The 17,501-nt window shown below is 31.8% G+C and overlaps 1 protein-coding gene across 1 annotated transcript; it reads left to right on the forward strand.

The window, feature by feature from the left end:
- The first annotated feature begins 4,905 nt into the window (after positions 1-4,905).
- Positions 4,906-8,640, forward strand: LOC131641292 (superoxide dismutase [Cu-Zn], chloroplastic-like). The gene is made up of 8 exons (XM_058911597.1): positions 4,906-5,224; positions 5,612-5,673; positions 5,755-5,794; positions 5,896-5,991; positions 6,081-6,112; positions 6,281-6,356; positions 7,006-7,059; positions 8,349-8,640. The coding sequence occupies exons 1-8, from the start codon at positions 4,987-4,989 to the stop codon at positions 8,372-8,374; spliced, it is 624 nt and encodes a 207-aa protein (XP_058767580.1). The 5' UTR covers positions 4,906-4,986; the 3' UTR covers positions 8,375-8,640.
- Positions 8,641-17,501: the final 8,861 nt, after the last annotated feature.

A 17,501-nucleotide genomic window follows, 5' to 3' on the forward strand; every position in this document is an offset into this window, starting at 1 on the left:
AGAAAAAAGAATGACTAAAATAAAGAAATGATTTTATATTAAAAATCAATTTTAATTTTAATGATAATTCAAATTAAAATGACATTTCAATTTTGAACTAAAATTAGAATTAAAACTAAATATTAATATAAAATCATAAAACTACCATAAAGAAGAATGGAGCTCTAAGCCTTGACTTGAGATAGACTCGAAACATCGACTTTTACATCAACTGCTTCGCATCGTCTCACAAATCTCACTTTTTCGATTCAGTCCCTGTCTAACACAACAAAAGAGAAACAAGATATTTTTTGCAATTTTGAATAATGGTTAGTGAACATAAAACATAATCGAATAAAATGCATGATGCAAATGAAATGGAATCGCAGGGTAAAAATCAGGGTGCAACACTACAACACAAAAGCAATCAGAACAAAACAAAAATATACGATTGCTAACCAACTACGACACGACACGTGGATGGACGAACCGATCTGCTTTGATACCACTAATGTAACACCCTGAATCTACCCCGCAATTTATATAACAATCAGAGTAATTAAAGATACGAAAACATGCATATTCAGAGTGTCACATTTGATTAACATAAGCAAACACAACATAATGCATCAAAGCTCATATAATGGATACGTAACAATAGTCATGGGGGAATACAAATTATCATCACAACTATGCAAAACATCGCATAATGTAGCAGCGGGATACATAAATCATAACATCCCAACATAATGAGAACTTGCCTACATGGCATCCATGAAATGTCATATCATCATACGAGTTAATATCAAAATCCAACAAATACAAGGTAACATAAAGCGATACAAACGGCGAACCCCCTAGGTGCTACGTATCAGAGCATAAGACACACCGACACGAACAATATGCTAACGTCTACTCGTCATCAGTACCTGCAAGTTACCACCGAAGAGGTAACATACAACAGAAGGGGTGAGATATCATTCACGAAAAAGAAACGTATGATAATACTTATAGCGGAAAAATGAGATTCATACACATTCACCACTTCTCAACATATGCATTTTTGCAATAATCATATATATTATCAATTATCCAAGCTATATAGTATTCAAGCAACATAGCATTCAAACATCATGTTATTCAAGCAATATAGCATTCTAATCCTCATTCACATCATATAACAAACACAACATATTCATCATCGCATAATACCAAAATATGACTCAATATGTAGCTCGAAATAATGTACATGCATGTGGTACCATTTGGAGTAAAACTCCCACTTAGCTTTTGCCATTAGGGCCACTTCGCATTTGCCATTTTCAGGCCATCGTCACATTTGCCATTAAGGCCACTTCACATTTATGCAATGGATGAGACTCAATGATGCAACATCCATATTCACGTCATTTATCACATAACAACTAAACATCATCAATTCAATGTTGCAATTTAACGACAACCACAATATCATTACTGTTCATAGCAATGAATCACTTCACAATCACGTCACTTGTCATATCAAAGCACAATATTATCACTTCACATCACATAAAGCCATCAAGGAAGAAATACAATTTTCAAAACGTTGTCAAGGGCTATTCAATTATATATCATCATATAGGAATTAATTTCAGCTTCACATAGGTTCAAACGACAAATAAAACGGATCTACGAATCAAAAGTTACGCATATTTGAGTTTCCCCAAATCTACTTCAGATCGCGGCGCCATCCATGTTCGCGGCGCGATGACAGAAGTTTTGCTGTTCGCGGGGCGAACCGAACGAAAAATCAGAATTTCCGTTCAATAAACAGCTACGGGTTCCAATAAAAAATCACCCAAAATCTCATTCCAGACCAATTCCAACACATATTAGTGATACCTAGCATGTTACTACTCATGGACAATCATTATAACATCATTCAACACAACAATTCACAAAAACCCAATTGATTTCACTCAAAACCTAACATTATTAAGAAAATGATTCAATACATATAACCCCTAAATCCCACCATAAACTATCATCATACATCCCTTTAGAATGAAAGAACCCTACCCTTACCTTGGTTGGATTGAAGGAACCTCTAAATCTTCAATGGGTTCTCCTAGTTTCTCCTCTTCCTACTTTCTCTTCTCCCTTTCTCTTATTTACCAAATAACCTCTAATTTTCATAAAATCCTAGTTTTGTTAAACCCTTATTATTTTATTATTACTAATGGGCTCTTATTAATACCCCACTCTTACTAACACCAACTTAGGCCCAAATGCCAATTGTCTTACTAACTTAAGTTATTTACTAACAACATTAGCATAAAAAAGTCAATTAATCACGTAATCACTTAATTCACATATAATCACACATATAATACGAAAATTTACCAATCACGCAATTAAATAAATAAAGCGATTAAAAACAGGGCGTTACAGAATACCTCTCTAACTATGCTATGTACTTAAGTCTTTTTTCGATTTTCCTCCCCTTTCACTCGGACAATCAAATTAAGGCAATGTGTGTTTATGATGATCATCACATGCATGAGACTAATCAAGGCTTTTTGACATTGTTTAGGAACTAAATAAGTAGCATAGCGATGAAATTTTCAAAACTTTTCAGTTTATGTATTGTCCTTATTTGGATGATGTTTGGGGACCAACCTCCTTTGGGATGAATAACCGGGTGAGGATTACCCAACTTAGCGGGTCGGCTGCCTTTTATCGCTTTTTCATCATTTGGTACCAAAATTAATTTTTCTTAACCAATCATGCATGTCAATCTAGAGTATGTCAGTCTGTCAAAATAAATTACTCAAGGAGTACTTCTCAGGATACAGGCACTATGGTACAAGTCTACATGTTAGACATGTATCACTTTAGGAAACCAATAACAAATCTACAGGCATTATGGTACAAATCTAGAGTATTTCCACTTCTTTGTTTACATTATCTACTTACTTCAGGAACACACTGAACACTACAAACAACACATTATTTTATATCTCTGCTCATGCTTGAAAACCCAAATACAATTAACTACAAAATCAATCTAAGTAATTATATCTCCCCCAGTGGGTACGATACTCTTATTTTATCACTTATTGCAATCAAATATACATGTATACTCGCATGTGACACAATATTATTTCAAGCAACAATTTTTCTTTAATTTTCTTGAAGAACTTTGCTTACAATGTCTATTCATATACCTTTTCTGAATCTTTTTACTTCAGTATCGTCTCATGCGCCTCAAGAGATGCTTGCAATTCTTCAGGCTTAATCTCTGACAAGTCTTTAGATTCTTCAATTGCCACCACAATGTGATGAAACTTGACTGGAATAGCCTTTGACACCTTTTGCAATCCAAAAGTCTTTTCTCCATATGACTCATTTAATTTGTCAAAGCCACCATCTTTAAGAATAACTCATCAATGGTTTCATCATCTGCAATCTTTCATACTGCTTCCTCAAAGATTGCAACTCCAATTTCTTTAACTTTTCCTATCAACCATATAGCTTATTGAGGGTATCCTAAGCCTCCTTGGCCGTTTCTTGCTCGATAATCTTCTCAAAGATATTCAAATCTACACACTGATGGATCCATATCAAATCTTTTTCATCTTTCTTGCTCAATTCACGATAAGCAACCCTTTGTACCTGAGTAGCATTTGCCTTTAATATCGAGAAACCATCATTCACGATTTCAACCACTTCTTCAACTTTGAATATGATTTTTATTTGTGCTCACCATCTATTATAGTTTTCTCCCTTGAAAACTGGTTGATTGGTTAGGAATTAGTTGGAGGTAGTGCTTCCATTCGCCAAGGCTAGAGATTGAGGACCGAATTAGTGCTCCCAATACCAATTTAGTGGGGAGCATGTATCACAGGTTACCTGACAAATGATGATAAATGGAGAAAAAATTATAAAGTGATTGAGGGGAAAAAAGATAATTTATTATTGTGTATGTTTCAAAAATGAAAAAAGTAGTATTTATATACATACTAGTCACCCAAATAAAAAGTAAAACAAATAGGATAAAACAAAATTGATATACCCCAAAGTATATGATATAAAACATGTCTATCTAACTAAAACTGATATATCCACTCGAGTCTATTATATAATTCCTCCGGTCTCATATATAAGCAAATTTACAAACAAAACCACCCTTTAAGAAAAATGTCTAAATGCATCTAAGTCTTAGACTCTTTCTAACTTTACTCCTACTTTTTGCTTTGAAAATTGTTAAAGACATAAAAATGTGAAAAAAAAGTAGCGGTATATTTGAAATAATAACATTGAATGTAATAATTATAGATGTCTTTTGCTTATATTTAAGAACATTGAATTTTTTTTGTTGCTTATATTTGAGACCGGAGAGTGTACCTCCCAAATATAATCTCTAAGCAAATTGAATTGACTACAATAACTATGTCATGTTTAGGGGTGGCAAAACAGGCCCGACTCGCTGGGCATGCCAGTTTTGCACACATATTTTCGCAGGACGGGACAAAGTTTTAGGCTCACAACTTCTAATATGCCTGACTGCCTTGTTTTTTTTTGCGGGCTTTACATAAAAAAGATCCAAAGTTCGTAGACATTCTCCGGCCCCGCTCTCACTTTTCTGCAGGGAGGGCCAAGATTTTAGACTCGTACCCTTAACTATGTCCGTTCCGCTCTATTTTTTGCAGACTTTTGTAGAACGGACCTAAATGGGACGAACATGCCCGTTTGCCACCCCTAGTCATGTTTTCTTTTCCAAATGAATAGACTCATTTGTTTTATTTATTTTCTTCATTTTTTTCTTATTATTTTGCATTTCCAATTTCCTACCACATAACAAATCCAACCAAAACAAAAATAAAAAAACATTAAAAAAAACAAAACTAGAGAAAGGGGTAGAAACTAGAAAGTGTGTGATGTTGGGAGCAACAAAAACCAAAACAATTTTATTTCACACATTCTCTGTTGCATTATCACAAACACCCGAAACTCTATCTCACTATGCAACTAGCAATGGCTTCACAAACTCTCGTCTCACCTTCAACACTCTCTTCTCACTCTCTTCTCCGAACATCTTTCTCCGGTGTCTCCGTCAAGCTCGCTCCCCAATTCTCAACCCTTACAAGAACTTCCAATTTCAAACCTCTCACCGTCGTTGCTGCTGCCAAGAAAGCCGTCGCTGTCCTTAAGGGAACCTCCGCCGTCGAAGGTGTTGTCACTCTCACTCAAGACGACGAAGGTGGCTCCTCTTCCTAATCCTTTCAAATCTCCATTTCACTTGTCAATTTATCAATAGTAATTTGGGTTTTTTTATTGTTACTGAAAATTGAAATGAATGGCATGCTTCATTGTGAATTAGTTGCAGTCTATGTAGCACCGCATCTCTGAAAAATGATGTGTATGTATCGGTGTCCGAGAACGATTGAGTTTAATTTATTAGTTTTCTTCAAATTCTTACTCCGACCTGTCGGTGTCGTGTTTTTCGTGTTCGTGCTTTATAGGTTGCCATTATGCTAATAGGTTGCAGTTTTGTTAAGTATATTTAGTAATGTAATGATTACTTCTCCATGTGCTGAATTGCATAACTAGAAGCTATATATGTTTTTGAATTTTGTTTGATGAGTAGGTCCAACAACAGTTAATGTTCGAATCACTGGCCTTACTCCAGGGCTTCATGGTTTTCACCTAGTGAGTGTTCCTTTATGTCCCTTCCTTCAAAAAAATTATTTACTTATCTGCCTCTATAATATGTGTTGCTTTAACTTGTAGCATGAGTATGGTGATACCACTAATGGGTGTATCTCAACAGGTAATGCAGACATTTGTTTCCATTTTGTTGTATCTTCTTTTTTTGCTAGGGTTTTATTTGACTAAAATTGGGACTGTTTTCTTCTTGAATCTCTTATTTAGGACCACATTTTAATCCCAACAAGTTGACACATGGTGCTCCTGAAGATGAAATCCGTCATGCGGGTGACCTGGGAAACATAGTTGCTAATGCTGAAGGTAATGCTTCTCTAGTTTCATCTGCTTTGAAAAGCTTTCTGGATCTTCTAATCTTCTTATGTGTCGTTTTTTGATTTTGGGAAATGCAGGAGTTGCAGAGGCGACAATCGTGGACAATCAGGTGTGCTTTGTTATTTGTATTTTAAAAATATGATAGTTGACAGTTCTTTTGATAATTATTTCAAGCCATGGTTCTTGTGCCTGTGGGTCGGAACACTGAGTTTTTTGAAGAAACTATATGGTGTGTTGTTGAATGTAGCTAACCTTGTTCTTTGACAAAATCATGCAGATACCACTCACTGGCCCCAATTCAGTCGTTGGGAGAGCCTTAGTGGTTCACGAACTTCAAGATGACCTGGGAAAGGGTTAGTTCTTTCATTTTAAATATTTATTGATATTTTCCTTATGATTTATGCTATAGATGAAAATACTGTCTAATGGGTTTACAGAAAATAACGAAGTAAACTGATGAAATTTTATTGATAGACCAATGGAGAAAATAGTATAACAGAATGAAAAACAAATCTCGTAGAGGGATACTACTAGCCTATTCCAGTGGTTCTCACGAGAGTATTCTCTCTTTCCAATAACATAATTCTAAGATGATTCTCTTACACCACATTATTCCCTTATATAACTAACTCTGATGTCAGTCCTGCCTCCAGTTCGTCCTTCCAGATACTCTCACTATATCCTTATGTGCTTCCTTTGGTATACTCCATATTTTGGGCCTGTCCACAACCTTCTTAAGTGTGACTCCCTGATCATTAGGCCCAACTCCCTCATTCCTATCACTGTCACAAGCTTCAAACCAGCTTACCCAAATAGACAAGAGATGAGTGTCTACTTGTCACAGGGGAAGAATGCCATGAATATGAAGTTGCTTGTTTATGTTCTTTCTAACATTGTATATCTCATGTTGTGTTTGTAGTCTTGTATATCGAGTATGGTATGTAAATAATAACTGAAGTATTTTTATTTTGGTCTCATCTGCATCTGCTCATACTTTTGCAGGTGGACATGAACTTAGTTTGAGCACCGGGAATGCTGGTGGAAGATTAGCTTGTGGTATGTAGAAACTTATGCATTAAAACAGTTCTATCCTTTTCTTATTTGTCAATTCTTACATGTTTATGATTATATCATATGTTATTTGATTTGCACTTTTCTTCAATTACTTTCCATTAAGCAATGCGCATCTTTGATATGGTTTAGAATCAAGCTCCATACATTATTCTCAAAGAGTTGCGCATTTAAGTCTGGATAAGCTGGGTCTCGATTTATAGCAGATGAACACTATCTACTGCTAAATTGAACAAATGGTTTTATTGAAATTATGGCATGTACATGTTGCTATATGTTAGGTTGACGTAAATGATACTTGAGAATATGTTAGGTTGACGTAGATGACTATTGGTTTAGAATATCGTTTTGCATATATGCTTTTAGACCTTTGACAGTGATATGATACAATTGTGGAATTCATTCTCCAATTAAAACAAGAAAGTATATGCAGTTTCTCATTTTGTTGCCTTCTTGGATTGGAGTTATTGGCTTAAAATTAAATTTGATAAATTTTTTACTGAATGGTATCAATATATTTCGATTAAAAGAGAAATCACAAGCTTGAATACATAACTGTCAATTTTTTTTATAAGCTATAGGTTTACATTTAAATCAAAGCCTTTCCCAATTATAGTGATTGCATTTAAACTTATAGATGTTATGCCACATGTCATACTTGCAATTTGTCTAAAAACATAATATTTGGTGTTAAAAGCTATAGAAGCACCTTTTTTTGTCATCTATCAGGCATTTAGCAGTCCATTTTAAAGTAGTATTGGCAATACAGTAGAAAGACGGTAAAGGGCATGGTTTCGCTCAAAGCACCTTTGCTGCTAAGATATTAACCTGCCTCGCAAGAACAATATTAAAACCTGCATGCACACCATACTTGCATCGCCTATTTCACACACTCATTGATGTTTGAGCTATGTTCATACATTACAATAGTTTATCAGCATCTTAAAAGTTATCTCTTATTTCATATAGACTAAATAGTCTATCAAGAAAATTTGTTGAACTAGTAAAGAAAAGTTGATATATCTTTATTAATAAATATTAAATAATATGAGCATAATGTAAATTTAGATTATAGGTTAAACTTGTTTCATGCATGGTGGGTACTCTTGTACCAGGGTGAAATTCTTATGCTCATTCTATAGTCCAATTCTCAAAAGTTATAGCTGATTTATATGTCTGCAATCTTTATAATGTTTTTACTATAATGTTTCTGCATCAAACATTTTATGTTTCTACTCTATGATAATGTTTTTGTTGTGCTTGCTTGTTTGCAGGTGTGGTTGGCTTGACTCCAGTATAAATGCTTCAAATGCTTTTGCACCAGCCTTGTTATTTTATCTGATGTTTGATATCTTCAGTTATCCTTGTTTTATGAAGCATGATATTAATCACCTTTCAGAAATTAATCACCCCCATGAAGTTTTACTGTTATTTGTTCTCTTCAATTAGCAATGTAAACTATAGAGCTTAATGTCCTCGAGATTGCGAAACACGGCAGTCGTTTACTAGATAGTTTCATCATGCAGTCAGGTGGGTGTTTCTTTCCTAATAAAGTTTAATTTCTGATGGTGTTCTTGTTCCCTACTTGTGAGAGAACCTATGTTGATATTCTGTATTACTTGTGTTCCTAGTTAGCTATAATGGTTCATGTGCAAAAGTAGAGTCCTTGCTATGTAACACCGACATCTCTGAAAAGGCGTGTCTGTGGACACTTGCACCGACACTTGTGATTGCACCAACACTTGTGATTACATTTTGGTTATTCATTTTTTCAAATTATTATCGATATCACCGTGTTGAGGTCGGGGTCATGTTCCGTGTGTTGGTGCTTCATAGGGGACTTATTTGTCTAATAGCATGTTTTGGTTAGACATCTAATACCTCCCTCTCTGTTTTAAACTTAAAGCTGCAAATCTAAGCTGTGGGAATTTTTTTTGTAAATTCTTAAAAAATTAAATGCGCAGATTTTAAGATTATATTTTATTTAGTTCATTTTAGAAAATAAATTTATTTTAAATTAAATTTCTTACTTTTCAATATTAAAATAAATGTTATTTTTCCAATTGCATAATTTAATTATTAATGCGTACTATTCCAAAGTTAATTTAATGAAAGTGTAGTGTTTTTTATATCGACAACAATTCTAAATATAAATTAAAGATTTAATTGTAATTTTGATCCTCAACATTATAATTATGTTTTTTTCCTTCCATTTTTTTAATGATTTTGATTTCTTGCGTTTTTCTAATTTATAGTCTTCCACTCAATTCTCCTTCAAATTTTTGCTAAAGAAATAATATTTATTAATGTGACACCCAAAAATTTTTGCTAAAGAAATAATATTTATTAATGTGACACCCAATTCTCATGGCATTTAGTATTAAGTCTTAAGAATAGAAACAAAATTATCGGATACATGATGGAATCTCTAATTAATTTTTTTTATTTATAACTTAATGTTTTTAATATTTAATTTTAAAGCAAAGTTATATTGATTATGACTCATGAAAATGAGATGTCCTGGGAGTGCACTATATTTGGTACATCAATCAATTGGAAATTAATACTTTAAAAGGTTGTAGCCTTATCAATCAATGGAGTTGAATATGTTGTCTTCACTAGTAATATTTTAAAAGGTATATTGTCTTCACTGAAGTTGTTAATGAAGCATTGTGGTTTGAAGGGTTTGCTAAAGAATTGAAACATCAAGGTCCAGCTATCACTGTTAAATGTGATAGTCAAAATGTCATACATCTGTCGAAAAATTAAGCCTATCATGAGAGAACCAAACACATTTATGTTATGCTACATTTCGTCAAGGAGAAAATCAAAAGTGGTGAAATCAAAGTGATGAAGGTTTTGGATTATCACAATGCTGCAAATATGATCACCAATTCATCCCTAAGCAACAAGTTCTTCCTCTGTATACAGTTGATAAAGCTGCATGATGAAAGCTAGTTTGTTCCCTTCATGTTGTAGAGTTTGAGATAAGGTGGAGATTTGTGGTATTTGAATCGAACTCTAGTCTCGAGAAGGGTAGGTTCATGGTTCGACTGAGTAGTGATGTTGTAGTCAACGTCTGTTCTATTCTAGTATGCAATAGTCGAAGATGTGTGTGTTGTGGTCGAAGTTTGTTCTAGCATGCAGTTGTATAAGTCAGCTTAGTGTCTAAGTTAGCTATGTATGTCATGTATATATGAGTTATCATCATACATAAAATACATAGTAGTCTATAAATAGGCTGATCTCCCAGGTTGTTAAGAGAGGTCCAAGTTGGGTGTTATTCTGTAATACTTGTAATCATAAACCCTAATGAGAATGTAGAGAATAACAATATTAACAAATTTTATTTTCTTCTTTTTCTTCCCTCTCCTTTGTTAATTGAAATGTTTCTTGGTCAATTAAGAAACTCTTTCTTTCTCACAAAATTACATCGTTAATTGGCATCGTTTGTTACAACAAATATTAATTATTAATTATGGCGTAGCACAAGTGTTATGAAAATGATACATAAACATTAAAGGATGCAAACACATTGCCCAGTTAAACTACATATCTAAACAATCTATTACACAATCTAATGCTCAATCTCTACAAATGCATGTATAGAAAAATCAAATGTAAAAATCTTGCATTCAAAAACTTATCAAATGTGAGTTTGATATTGAGTACTTTGATTGATTGGATGTTGTGAGTAGAAACTTAGAAGTGAGTTGAGAGAGTTTTTAGAGTTTGAAAGAGTTTGAGAGAGTATACTAGAAATGAGGAAGGGGGAGTCTCGCACCTTACTGATTAAAATCGTCAAGCGTTGCATTTTCGTAAATGACTCGGATATGCATTTCCGTATTAAATTTTGATAAAAATTATAGTCTGACTCACTTACGAATGAATTATGTGTGAACTGTGTAACGCCTGTTTTTCATTTAAGTACTTTATTTAATTATGTGCTATGTGATTTATTTAATCATTAAGTGGTAAATTATATGCTTATGTGATATTTGTGTTATATATCGAGTTTTAATAGTAAATAACATGAGTTAATGAGTTAGATGAATTATTGGGCCTAGGTTGACATTAGTAAGTGGGGAGTGTTAATTAGAGCCCATTAGTAATTAGGAAGATAGTAAGAGTTTCACAAAACAAGGTTTTTAGAGAAGAATAGAATTAGAACTCATCTTTGGGGATTTTGGTGAAAGAAGAGAAGAGAGAAGAGAAGAGGAGAATCTCAAGGTTGAAGATAGAGTTGTCTTCAATCCAAAACCTAAGGTAAGGGTGGGATTCTTTCATGATAAAGGGATGTATGATGATGTTTAGGGTGGGTTGGATTGTATGTTGAACCATGGGTTACCTTTGTGTAGAACTTTAGGGTTTATGATGAAAATGCATGAAATCTTTGATTGATGTTTGATGATAGATGATGATAGATTTCATGTTTATACATGTTTAGTCGTTGATTTGAATGAGTCTTGGGTGAGGGAAGGGTGATTACGCAGGTCTGTTGCTGCTGTCATTTTTCTGCATAATCGCGCTTCCGCTAAGCAGACTCGGGCTCGCTAAGCAGATGCTGTTTCATTTTGAAAAATAAAGAGGCTCGCTAAGCGGAGCCAGTTTCGTAAAAAGCTTATGCCACACGCCGCTTGAAGCGCGCTTGAAGCCGCTAAGCGGGCCCTGTTTTACAAAACTTGTCCAAACTTCGAAATGATGTATCTTTTGGTCTGTAACTCCTTTTTCGTATGTCGTTTGAACCTCCGTGAAGCTGTAATTGATGTCTTTCCATTGTATATGCTTTGAATATCTTTGGAAACTCTTGTGAATCATTTTTCTTGAATTGGATTGTTGTATGATGTAATAGTTGTTGTGAGATGAATTGTTGTTGTATGATGATGCGACATGGTGACGTGATGCATTCTTATGAATAATGGGGATTTTGTTGTTGTTGAAGTTCGACATTATATTGATGATGTTCGATGGTGATTTTAAGTGATGTTGTGACGTATTGTTCATGTTGTATGTGTTGTGTTGGTGTGGATGTTGCATTCATTGTGTCACATGCATTTGCATAAGCAACCGTGGCCTTTTGGCAAAAGCGACGGTGGCCTTATTGGCAAATAGCGACGGTGTGCCCAATGGCAAAATTGAGACGGTGGGAGTTTTACTCCAAATTGGTACCACATGCATTTGCATAAGTCGAGTCGCATTTGTAGGACATTTGATGTTATGCTCAATATGTGTTTGTATGATGTGATGATGGGATGTTGTTGAGATGTGATGATGCGATGTTTGCTTGATGTATTAGTGTTATATTTGTGATTAGAATATGATGTTATACTTGTTGGTTGACAATCTTACTGTATTGCTAGATGTTTAGCGAATTGAACTGTTTAACATGCTATGTGATGAGAAGTGGTGATATATGTATGATCTTTACTACGCTTTGAATATTATCATACATTTCTTTATAATGAATGATATCTCACCCCTTCTGTTTGAATGTTACCTTTTGTTGGTAACTTGCAGTTATTGTCGTGGAGTAGTCGTATACCTATTAGCTCGTGTCGGTGTGTCGATGCTCTGATACGTAGCACTCGAGGGACGTCTAGTTTGCTTTGATGATGTCGAGTCTTATTGTTGTTGTCTTGTCGTTTCTTGTATTATGTTTGGATATGGTTACCTCTTATGGATTATGTTGTTACATCCTATAGAGATATGTTGGATTCTTAGTCGCCCATGTTTGGCATGCATGACTTGGATATTATTGTTGATGTTGTTCCGCTGCGATATTATGACTATTTGAGTAATGATGTTTAATGGATGTGAGATTCCTCCGTATTACTTGCTATGTATCTATATATATGTGAGCATGTTTGTGATTTGTTTTAGACGCAATTGTGACGCCTCAGATGAGATGTGTGTTTTAAGACTTTTATACTCTAATATTTGTTTATAATTACCGGGTAGATTTGGGGTGTTACAAACTGGTCCGTAAGTATATTTCCGTATTTCAAAAGTAATTTTGATTTTACACTAAGGTGTAGGAGTAACCTTTAGGATGGAAAAAATAAACCCCTTTAATTAGTGCTAAAATTCGCACGAGACATTGAATCGGTCAAGTTAATGGACCATTAAGTTACTAGTCGGACCAATAAATTATTAATCGAAATGTATGACTGCTATTCTAATTTATACAAATAAAAAGAAATTCATTAAATATGGTTCCTAATGTAGATTTTATAATTATAAAATATAAAAAATTCTATAAAACTATTAATGCAAATAGGTTGATATCAATCGCATTCAAACTTTCAAATATAACAAATTTCAAATATTTTTGAAAAAAAACACAATTATAAAATAAAATAACTTTTAAACATAGTCAACGAAAACACAAAGTCTAATAATTTATAATAATACAATAAGTTTAAAAAAAAAAAATTCTAAATGTAAAGGAGAAAAAACTCTTTTTTTTTTTTTTGCTTATTTCAATTTTTTAATGAATGTCATTTTGATGAATTAAAAAATCAAACATAAAAAGGTCAATTGTTAATTAAAAAAAAATTAGTTTGACCCATAAACTGACCATATCACATCAATATTTACGGGACCAATTATAACTATGAGGTATGCTATCCTTACCCCTTTTTTTCTACACCTTAGCATACACCGTAAATTTTAATAAGAAAAATATTCTTACACAGATATCAAGACAAAATAAATTATTAAAAAAACAAAATACATGGTTTGTAGGTATACAACTATGGTGTTAGTGTATCAAATGGTGTACACTTATCATTCTCCTATAACTATTATAACTATGGTCCTTTAACCTGATTGGATCATCCTACTTTCCGATCTAATCAACCTATTTTAGATTTTAAAACGTTGATTTTAACATGTTACGGTTCTTGCAGTTGTCTTTTAATAAATTTTAAAAAATGTCAATGTAATTTCCCTTTTAATTACATGGCTCAAGTTTGGTTTGGTTTTAAAAAAACTTTCTATATGCTTTTAATTTAATTCACGGCCATTCTATAACAAGCAACATACAACATTATTCTCGTTATCCTAGAAGAAGATAAAAAGTGAAGTGAAATGGGAAAGGAGTGCTGGCTAATGAAGTAGGAATTTTCCAACTAGAAAATAATAAAGCAAAACTTTTGGCCCTGTCAGTGTCTTGGACCAAATAGGATTGGCATATGATTAATTGATGTCAAATTTATTGAAGTATTTATTCATTCACAAGCGATGAGATACAGTTGAAAGTGCTTCAATCAAGTTGTTTCTTTTGATGAGTGGTTCACGGGCTTCACTCACTCACTCAGTGTGAGGTGTGAATTGTTAAAGACTTCAAAAGTGGAGTTGGAGTATTAATAGGCTCCAACAAACTTTTTGTTTGAGTATGTGCTAGAATTAGAATTTTGTATGATTAAAATTACGTAACATTTAAAGACTGTGTGGTAGAATAATTGTACCTTAAGAGGAGGTGATATTAGACTTAGTTAGTTTGGAAGATGTGATTGGGCTTTGAGTTGGTCAAAAGGTTAGTCTAAAAAAGTTACTCCCAAAGTTTTAAAGTTTTTAGCTGACGGTGTCAGGCTATGCTTTGAATATGTCATTACATTGGAGTTATAGATTGTGTATAGAGTCGGGCATTAGCTTGAGTCTAGCGTTTCATTGGGACAAGACAATCAATTGCTAATTAGAAATACCTAGTTAAGACTATTGTCAATTAAGTTTATTGTATTGTTGATTGGTGTGACGATGAAGTTGATTTGCGAATACTAAATTTTAATTCATTCATTCATAAATATTTGAACAAGATCCGCTACTTGCAAGAAAATCTTAAATTTACTTAAAACTGAAAATATGTATAGTTCTGATGATGAAAATCTATTTGTAAAATTAAATTAAAATAAAACTTAATTATATTGAGTTCTTTGAATGCACTTAACTCCTGTTTCTTTTAACTTGCAAACAAGTTGCGCTACCGACTTGCTTTAGATATTTGTTATTATATTTTTGTTAATTTTATACCATTTAATAAATCATTAAATATAAGATGGACTTCTTTGCTTGAAAAAAATACAGGCTTTTGACTTTCTTTTAACAACTCGTCTCAAATTATATGACTTTCATTCATTTTATAAACTTTTCTTATTAATTAATGATATGACTTTGATTCAACTTTTGTTTTTTTCTTAACGCAAAAGTTTAGAAGAATGAATTGTAACCATACAGGAACATTAATTTACTCAAGTTACGTCTTTCAGAAGTTGAATAATTTAAAGTTAATATTGTATCATGTTCTTGTTTGGAAAAGGTTGCAAATTCATGTTTTTCTTCTCAAAATGAGATAATAAAGGAGAAGGATATACTTTTTGATCCACAACTTTTTTTTCAATGTGTATCATTCTTCAATTTTATCATACTCTTTAACTCAAAATTTAAAGCTGAATTTTATATTTATATATACCTTCAGTATGCAGTATAAGAGTAGAAGAACATGGCAGCATCCAGTTCTTATTCCTTACATTACGTGCCTCACACTACACAATTTACCACATTCAATTTGCTACGCTAAGAATCGTAGTCTTTTTTCTTTCCATTTCCAATCAATTTGTTCCGTTAAATTATATTGAATCTTCCCCTAGCAGCTGAATGAATGCTTATTTGACTTAGTTTGCATATTTATAAACAATTTTTTTTTTTTTAAGAACTCAAACTATATTATAAAATATATAAAAGTAAGGTTAGACCTGACCCATAAAAATAAATAAATAAATAAAACTATGACATGAGTGTTGGTGTGAAAAGGAAAATATTATATTTTATATATTTATTTTGTAATGTGTCATTCATTAATTAATCTAATATATCTTTCAATTCTATATATTTTGGAATACTTCAAAAAATTTAATTTTTACAAAGATAAAGTGACAATAAAAAAGGGAAAATCTTAATTGAATAGATATTTATAAAAAAGGGAAAATCTTCAATAATTAATTTATTTTTGTTTATTTATAAAATTAAATAGATATTTATAAAAAGGGAAAATCTTAATTGGACGACAATAAAAAACTTATCTTATTTTTTATTTATTAAATGGAATCATTCATACAAAAATTATTACAAATATTTGTTATCTACTACTATAATAAGAATCTTAATGCCTCTATTTATTACATTTTAATCCCTAACTAATCACTTGAATACTATTATTTTAAGGTTAAATCAGTCATTACGGGATTATTATATTTTAATTATTTTTTATAAATATTTTCAATTTATGATAGGATTTTATTATTATTTTGTACCATTTATATTTGAAAATAACTAATACGGATTACTAATCATTGTCATTTAATATGTTGAATTTATAATTGACAATAAAAAAGGGAAAATCTTAATTGAATAGATATTTATAAAAAAGGGAAAATATTCAATAATTAATTTATTTTTGTTTATTTATAAAATTAAATAGATATTTATAAAAAGGGAAAATCTTAATTGGACGACAATAAAAAACTTATCTTATTTTTTATTTATTAAATGGAATCATTCATACAAAAATTATTACAAATATTTGTTATCTACTACTATAATAAGAATCTTAATGCCTCTATTTATTACATTTTAATCCCTAACTAATCACTTGAATACTATTATTTTAAGGTTAAATCAGTCATTACGGGATTATTATATTTTAATTATTTTTTATAAATATTTTCAATTTATGATAGGATTTTATTATTATTTTGTACCATTTATATTTGAAAATAACTAATACGGATTACTAATCATTGTCATTTAATATGTTGAATTTATAATTGAAAATGAAATTAAATGTTAAAGTAAACGATGAAACTAAATTTATAATATCCGATTTTTTGTTAAGGGTTTATTTTTCCTTTGTATGAATGATTTATTCTAATTTAAGACTTTTTTTCTACTATAACATACATATTCGACATAACTACACTACTTAATCTGTATATATTTATTTTGTTTAATATATTCATTTTGTTAAATATATTTTTCGACGGGACGAAAATACTTATAAAATTATATTTAACATGAGACAATTATGACACAGATCTTTGTTTGTTCAGTCATGGTTGTTTGTTGCCTTCAAACTCTAATTCATAATCCTTTTGAAGAATTTTGGTAATTGAGTTTGTAAAAGTCACTTTGTTTATTCCTAATAGTCACACCTTTGGAATTATGGAGGTGGAAGAATCTACTCCATAAATAAAATGACAGGACAACTATTTTATTCTAATTAATTATTAATTAATATAGTTAAATATGAATTTTAATATTCTTAAATATCTCAAAATTTAATTTTAGTTTGAATAATTGTCTTCTTCTTTTTTTAAATCTAATTCGTTATTATAAATTATAATATGTTTTATTTTCTAATCATTTTATAA

Source organism: Vicia villosa, unplaced genomic scaffold (genome assembly GCF_029867415.1).
Source record: "Vicia villosa cultivar HV-30 ecotype Madison, WI unplaced genomic scaffold, Vvil1.0 ctg.003619F_1_1, whole genome shotgun sequence".
NCBI classification, from domain to species: Eukaryota; Viridiplantae; Streptophyta; class Magnoliopsida; order Fabales; family Fabaceae; genus Vicia; species Vicia villosa.